The sequence below is a fragment of the Homarus americanus genome, unplaced genomic scaffold, assembly GCF_018991925.1.
Source record: "Homarus americanus isolate GMGI-L3 unplaced genomic scaffold, GMGI_Hamer_2.0 scaffold43338, whole genome shotgun sequence".
NCBI lineage: Eukaryota > Metazoa > Arthropoda > Malacostraca > Decapoda > Nephropidae > Homarus > Homarus americanus.
The window spans coordinates 39420-47014 of record NW_024723157.1 but is presented as its reverse complement, the minus strand read 5'-3'; the positions used below and the strand labels follow the sequence as shown (position 1 = coordinate 47014).

Below are 7595 nucleotides of genomic sequence, written 5' to 3'. Positions count from 1 at the left end.
CCAGGTTGAAGGGCCCGAGTATACTTGTTATATCGACTATCTACCTCTTATATCAACCTTATATCAACCTTATATCGCCCACCTGCCCCTTATATCGCCCACCTGCCCCTTATATCGCCCACCTGCCCCTTATATCGCCCACCTGCCCCTTATATCGCCCACCTGCCCCTTATATCGCCCACCTGCTCCTGATATCAACCCTATTATCGACTCGCTACTTCATATATAGTTACATTATATGAACTCTGTATTCATTATATCGACTCAGAATGTGTTGATGGTGGTAGTGGTTGTTGTAGTAATGGTAGTGATTGTGGTAGTGATTGTGGTTGTGGTTGTGATTGTGAATGTGATTGTGGTTGTGATTGTGGCTGTGATTGTGATTGTGGTAGTGATTGTGAATGTGATTGTGGTTGTGGTTGTGGTTGTGAATGTAATTGTGGTTGTGATTGTGGTTGTGGTTGTGATTGTGGTAAAAATATGATAAGGAAGAACAAATTTAATTAAGTTTGTGTTTGTTAAGTCTGTTGTTGTTGTCATTGTAATGATTGGTTGGTTGTTTTCTTTGTCATACTGCGGTGAAACAAACACACACACACACACACACACACACACACACACACAAGCACCGTATACTTTTACCTGTGTACACCTGTTTATTCCCAATTACACCTGCTTACCCCTCTCTCTTTACACCAATTTTTACCGATTTACACCTAATTTTACCTATTTTTTACCTGTTTACACCTAATTTACCTGTTTACACCAATTTTACTTGTTTACACCTATTCCTCTTCCAGTACCTGATGACCACAATTACTCCTTGTCGCTTATAGTTGACTCTTGTGCATTTCTCTTCATTTTGTTTCATTACGCTTCTTCTACCATCTTTCTTTAATTATTTCTTTCTATCTCATTATCTGTTCGGTTGTTATATTTTTCCTTTGTGTATTTCTACGTTTTATTCTTCGTTTCTGTTTTCATCTTTACTTTCTATCTAATCCTTTTTATCCATTTTTACTTCATTCTTTTTCTTACTTATTAATTATCTACTTCTTCGTTTTTTTCTCTTTACCATCATTATTACTTTTATCTTATTCCTTCTTTCTTTTTATCTTTGTCTTTTTTTGGTCTTATTTTCTTTCTCCTCTTTCTCCTACCTTGTTTTCCCTTTTTATTATCCCCTCTTTTCTCTCACCCCTCTTTCCCTTTTCCTCCTCTTTCCCTTCCTCCCCTCACCAATCATTACCACCCCTTTTACTCCTCTCCTTTCCTCACCCCCTTTCACTTCCCTTTTCTCGTGTTCCTTTCCATCTCTCCCCTTTCTTACTTATTCGTTTATTCCCTCCCACTCCCTCCATTCCCTCATTCCTTCCTCCCCTCACTTAACCCTTCCTTCCTCTTCCTCTTCCTCCTCCCCCATTCCTCACCTATCCCTACCTCTTCTACTGTACCTTTTTCCTTCACCACATACCCCCTCTCCCCTTCCCTCATCACCCCTTCTCCCCTTCCCCACCACCCCCTCCCCCTCCCCCCCCCCTCTCCCCCCTCACCCACCCTATCTCCCCCCCCCTCTCCCACCCTTCTCTTTATCCTCTTTCGCTACCTCTCACCTTCCCTTCTTCCCTCATCCATTCCTACCTTCCCTACCCCTCCCTCACACCCCCTCCCACACCTCCTCCCCCCTCCACCTCCCCTCCCCGTGTCACCGGCTGCGGCCCCATCATTTGTCACCGCCCGCTAATTTCATTTGGTCCTGTCTGCCACCTCAGTAATGTCGACGGGCGGCGGCACCAAGAACCCATTTCCATCCACCTGGCCTCCTCTCGTACCAGCTGGCCCAACCACCTGGCCCCCGACGCCTTCAGCTCCCATGCCATCTGCCACTCCATCAGCTGAGTAACTCCTCTTCCTCCTTCTCCTCCCCTTCTTCTTCCTCTTCCTCACCTCCTCTTCCTCCTGTTTACCTTGTTCATTCTCTTCCTCTTTCTAAGTTGTTTTTATCGCATTCCTCCTACTCACTCCTCCTCCTCCTCCTCCTCCTCCTCCTCCTCCTTCATCTTCTCCCTAATCCTCCTACTCCTTTTAATTATCCTTCTCTTCCTCCTATTCATCTTCTTTTTCCTCCTCCCCCCTCCTCCTTATCCCTTCTCGTCCACCTGTTCTTCTCCCCCCTCCTCCTCCTCCTCCTCCTCCTCTTCCTCGTCTGCCAGTTAATATTTGAGCTGAAAAGTGAGAGTGACGATTTGTCTCATTTGCCGTCTGCCGTTTACATGATAACCCGAGGTACTGGGAGGACCACCTGCCACCGCCTCTACCATCTGCCGTCCACCTGTACCATCTGCCACCACCTGAACCATCTGCCACCACATCTACCATCTATCACCATCTCTACCATCTGCCACCAACTCTACCATCTGCCACCAACTCTACCATCTGCCACCACCTGTACCATCTGCCACCACCTCTACATCTGCCACCAACTTTACCATCTGCCACCAACTCTACCATCTGCCACCAACTCTACTATCTGCCACCAACTCTACCATCTGCCACCACCTGTACCATCTGCCACCATCTGTACCACCTGCCACCATCTGTACCACCTGCCACCACCTATACCATCTGCCACCAACTCTACCATCTGCACCAACTCTACCATCTGCCACCAACTCTACCATCTGCCACCAACTCTACCATCTGCCACCATCTGTACCACCTGCCACCACCTGTACTATTTGTTTTGATGATCTGCCTCTACTGTTTGTCGTCCAGCTGGTGTAAGAACCATCTGTCGTGACCGGCATATTGTTAACCACCATCTGGATGGTTGTGTGGTCCATCTGTGCACTGGGTAGTTGTTACTCTGGATATTCTCTATCAGGAACTGAACCACCTGTTGAGCCATCTGAATCCATCTGCACTACCAGCTACACCACCAGCTCTACCACAACTTACACTACCACCTGCACCACCACCACCTACACTACCACCACACCACCACCACCTACACTACCCTGCACCACCACCTACACTACCACCTCTACCACCACCACTACCACCTTTACCACCACCTTTACCATCACCTGCACCACCACCACCACCACCACCACCCACCACCTCTATCACACCACCACCACCACCTCTATCACCACCACCACCTCTATCACCTCCTGCCACCAACACCACCTGCAACCACCACCTCTACCACCATGCTACATCACCACCTCTATCACCACCAGCACCACCTCTATCACCTCCTGCACCACCAACACCTGCACCACCACCTCTACCACCACCTACACCACCACCATCACCCTCTATCACCACCACCATCACCCCTATCACCACCTGCCCCACCATCACCACCCCTATCACCACCTGCACCACCATCACCACCTCTATCACCACCACCATCACCCCTATCACCACCTGCACCACCATCACCACCCCTATCACCACCTGCACCACCATCACCACCTCTATCTCCCACCACCATCACCCCTATCACCACCTGCACCACCATCTGGTCCAGCTGTATGTCACTGAGGAACACGCACCTTGATATTAATTAAACCAGTCTGTAATTAATATGACACTCCGTTGCACACCTGAGCGTGGTGCCCGCATCCTGGGCCAGCGCGGCACCACCTGGAGTGCCACCTATCGCAGACGGTGCCACCTGTAATAATAGTGTTACTTGTTACTGAAGCGCCAATTGTTATGAGGTGCCACCTGTCACCTGCACTATCACTCGTCACTTACAATGCCACTTGTAAAACTTGTACTTTCACCTGTTAATTTTGACCTACCTTGTCATTAAGGTGCCATTTGTTACCTGCAGTGCCAACAGTCATTTGAACTGTCATGTCACCTTCAGGGTCATTTTCATTTGCAGCGCCACCTGTCACGAGGTGCCAAATGTCACCTGCATTGCCGCCACTCACCTACGGTGTCAACTATCATTTACAATGTCAAGTATCACCTGCATTGCCACCTGTGACCTTTAGCCTCACTATTCACATACCAAATTTAACCCTGCACTACCGCCTGTTACAGCAACACCTGTCACTTACAGCAACACCTGTCACTTATAGCAACACCTGTCACCAACTGTATGTTTATCTGCCTTTGTTTGTCTTCATATATGAGTGTGTCTGTATGTCTGTTTGTATGGCTGTCTGCTTGTTTACATGTACAGCTGACTGTCTAAATGAATGTTAAGCCTGTTTGTTTGTATGACTGTATGGGTGTGTCAGTCTCTTTGTCTGTATGGACGTAATTATCGGTGTAAATATCTCTCAGAATGACTGTCTATATCTATGACTGTCCATACCCGTGTCTGTCCATACATGTCTCTGTCTACACCTGTAACTGTCCACACCTGTGACTGACCACACCTGTATCTGACCACACCTGTATCTGACCACACATGTGCGTCTAAACCTGTACAAAAAAAGACCACCACCTGTCTCTCTGTCCCAGGTAAATATCGTTACGTGTTTCTTAATTAACTCAACAGCTGTGGACGTGACTCGGTGTGTGGAGCTGACGGACTGTCACCCCGCCCTGTTGACAGAGAAAGAGAGAGATAGAGAGATATAAAATTAGAAAGAGGGAGAGATATATAGAGAGAGAGAGATATAAATAAGAGAGATATAACGTAAAATACAGAAAGTAAGAGACAGAAACAGATAGAGAGAGGAATAAAGAGAAAAGAGAGAGAGATGGATATATGGAGAGATAGATAGAAGAGAGAGATAAAGAGAGATGGATATATGAAGAGATAGATAGATAGAGAGAGAGATAAAGAGAGAGAGAGAGAGACAGTCAGTCCAGCACAGCGCCCTGTTCATTTTTACGAGGTCGTATTTTGCCCTGAACAAACCGTCAACATAAACAATCCTTTTGGACACTATAAACAAGGTCGTGTTTTTCTATTTGTTTTGTTCTCATTCGTCTGTACCCTTCATACACCTCTTCGTCAACCCCTTGTTTATTACGCCACACTTCTTCTCATATTTCTCTCTCTCTCTCTCTCTCCCTTTTTTACCATTCGTGTGTATTGTCATATATATATACAATATGTATTTTTGTAGCTCTATGTATGTTTTTTTTGGTATTATAGATTATTGTTATTATGTGTGTGTGTGTGTGTGTGTGTGTGTGTGTGTGTGTGTGTTAGGAGTTTATTGTATATATTTTCCCTTCTGTTATTCGTTTATCATTTGATGGATCTAATTTTCGTTTTCGGTCCTGCAGTAGAGGGCAATACTGTCCTTGTGTGTCCGTGTGTGCGTTTGTTTTTGTGTGTCCGTGCGTATGGATGTATTTGTATGTGGGTGTTTGTGCTTGTTTCCATATGTGTGAGTGTCCGTGCTTGCGTCCATAAGTGTGTGTGTGTGTGTGTGTGTGTGTGTGTGTGTGTGTGTGTGTGTGTGTGTGACGCCATGTTTCACCCTCACCCCTGATGATCACGTGACCAAACCAATTCTTATACTCAGCTCATCTTGTAACTAACTAACTAACGTAACGTCACCCCCAGAGTCAGTAAAGTAGCTCTGTCTTCCACAAGGTCAGTAAAGTAACATACTCGTCAGTTGTTATGGTGTAGTGGTGTTGAGGGCGACCGACAGCTTTTTCTGTTTGACAATAAGAGTTTATCACTGGTTGTGACAAGTCACCACACCCCCAACAGGTGTGTGGCCACGCCCCCAGCAGGTGTATATGGCTACTTCCCAGCAGGTGTACGTGTATGCCACGCCCCCAGCAGGTGTACGTGGCCACGCCCCCAGCAGGTGTACGTGGCCACGCCCCCAGCAGGTGTACGTGGCCACACCCCCAAACACTGTCACTGATTCACCACAAACTTCGTCACACATTCAACCAACTTCTTCAGCCTTAATGAAAATTGTTCCTACAATTTATTCTGCCCAATTACAATTAACTTTTCGAGTTTATATATATATATATATATATATATATATATATATATATATATATATATATATATATATATATATATATATATATATATATATCGTGTGGAGCTGTGTCAGTCTTGATACAGAGTCGTACACACACATTTGGCTCTCAAAAGGGGAGGAAAAATGGTCATATTATGTATATTGTGATATGTGACACCAGGAAGGAGGGGGGGACGGGTGAGGGGAAGAGGGAGGGGCAGAGTTGATGGAAGGGGAGAAGTGGTGGAGAAGGGAGGTTGTGGTGGAGAAGGGGGAGGGGTGGTGGAGAAGGGAGGGTGGTGGAGGTTAAGTGTTACGACAACATTTACAAGTTAGAATAAAGTTATAATATTTGTTTATACTTTAATTACAAATATTTTCTTCATAGTTTGTTTACATAATACGTGTCTATACCTTTATATTTACCTTGGTTATAATTTACGCAGTATATACATCCTTATACCTCGCATCTACGCCCACATGTAACTGCTTATAGCCTTATATAATATAGTTACTCCCTTATACTCTACCTATATCATATTTACATCACATATTTATTGTATTTACCCGCATATATATTGGAATTTACGCTATATTTACAGTATATTTACAGTATATACGCTCTTATGCTGTATATTAAACTTACACCTTTTTATTTCCTATTGTATATTCATTCTCTGTGTACGCCGAGATGTATTGAATTTACGCCCTATATACTCCCTGATATATTGTATTTACGCCCGTGTATATTATATTTAAGAGCTATATGCCCTCTCTTATAACATTTTATAGCCCTATATGGTACCCACTATATTGTATTTACGCTGTGTTGACGCCCGCACTGGAGACTTACGCCACCCCACTGCACACTCACACCCCGCTGAGACTCACGACTCCCCGCTGGAGACTCACGACTCCCCCGCTGGAGACTCGCTCCCCCCGCTGGAGACTCACGACTCCCTCGCTGGAGACTCACGACTCCCACTGGAACTCACGACTCGCCCCGCTGGAGACTCATGCCCCCTTCCTCACAGTTGATCATGACCACAGTAGGAGTTATCAGAGAGGGATCCTCCGTCCTGCTAGGCCTCCTCCTCCTCCTCCTCCTCTTCCGTCCTGCTAGGGCTCTCCCTTCCTCCTCCTCTTCCATCCTGCTATGCCTCCTCCTCTTCCTCCTTGCCGTCCTGCTAGGCTTCCTCCCCCTCCTCTTCCGTCCTGCTAGGCCTTCTCCTCCTCTCCTCCGTCAATACCTACTGTCCAGCACCGCCGTCACCACCGTTTTTCTCTGGCCTCCATCTTCTATGTGTGGGTGGAGTACCTATCTTCCCCCTCCCTCCCTCCCTCCCTCCCTCCCTCCCTTCGAGTGTGTTGTTTCTTCCTCCTTCTTCTTAGTAGCAGTCTCTCCTCCTTTCCTCCCTCCCCTCTTTCGAGTATGTGGATCCTCTCTCCATCCATCCATCTATCCATCTATCCATTAGAAAGAGAGAAAGAAAGAGAGAGAGAGAGAGGAGTGGAGTGACAGGGATGGCGGCGCTCACCTACACACACACAGCTGGGAGTCACTTACTTTACCCCCTGCCATGATGCTTACTGTGTCAGCTGAGTGAACCAAACAGCTGACCGGACGTG

General features: G+C 46.3%; 1 protein-coding gene across 1 annotated transcript; it reads left to right on the top strand.

The window, feature by feature from the left end:
* Positions 1-1774: 1774 nt before the first annotated feature.
* Positions 1775-7004, top strand: LOC121863361 (ESX-1 secretion-associated protein EspI-like). The gene is made up of 3 exons (XM_042361979.1): positions 1775-1899; positions 5699-5825; positions 6759-7004. Exons 1-3 carry the CDS (start codon positions 1775-1777, stop codon positions 7002-7004), a joined length of 498 nt encoding a protein of 165 aa, XP_042217913.1.
* Positions 7005-7595: the final 591 nt, after the last annotated feature.

Excerpts from the sequence above, each read along its gene's own strand:
- LOC121863361 (XM_042361979.1), top strand. The coding sequence starts at position 1,775 with ATGTCGACGGGCGGCGGCACCAAGAACCCATTTCCATCCACCTGGCCT. Across the intron at positions 1,900-5,698 it reads TCTGCCACTCCATCAGCTGA|GTGTGTGGCCACGCCCCCAG; the intron begins GTAACTCCTCTT and ends CACCCCCAACAG. Across the intron at positions 5,826-6,758 it reads TGGCCACGCCCCCAGCAGGT|CCCTATATGGTACCCACTAT; the intron begins GTACGTGGCCAC and ends AACATTTTATAG.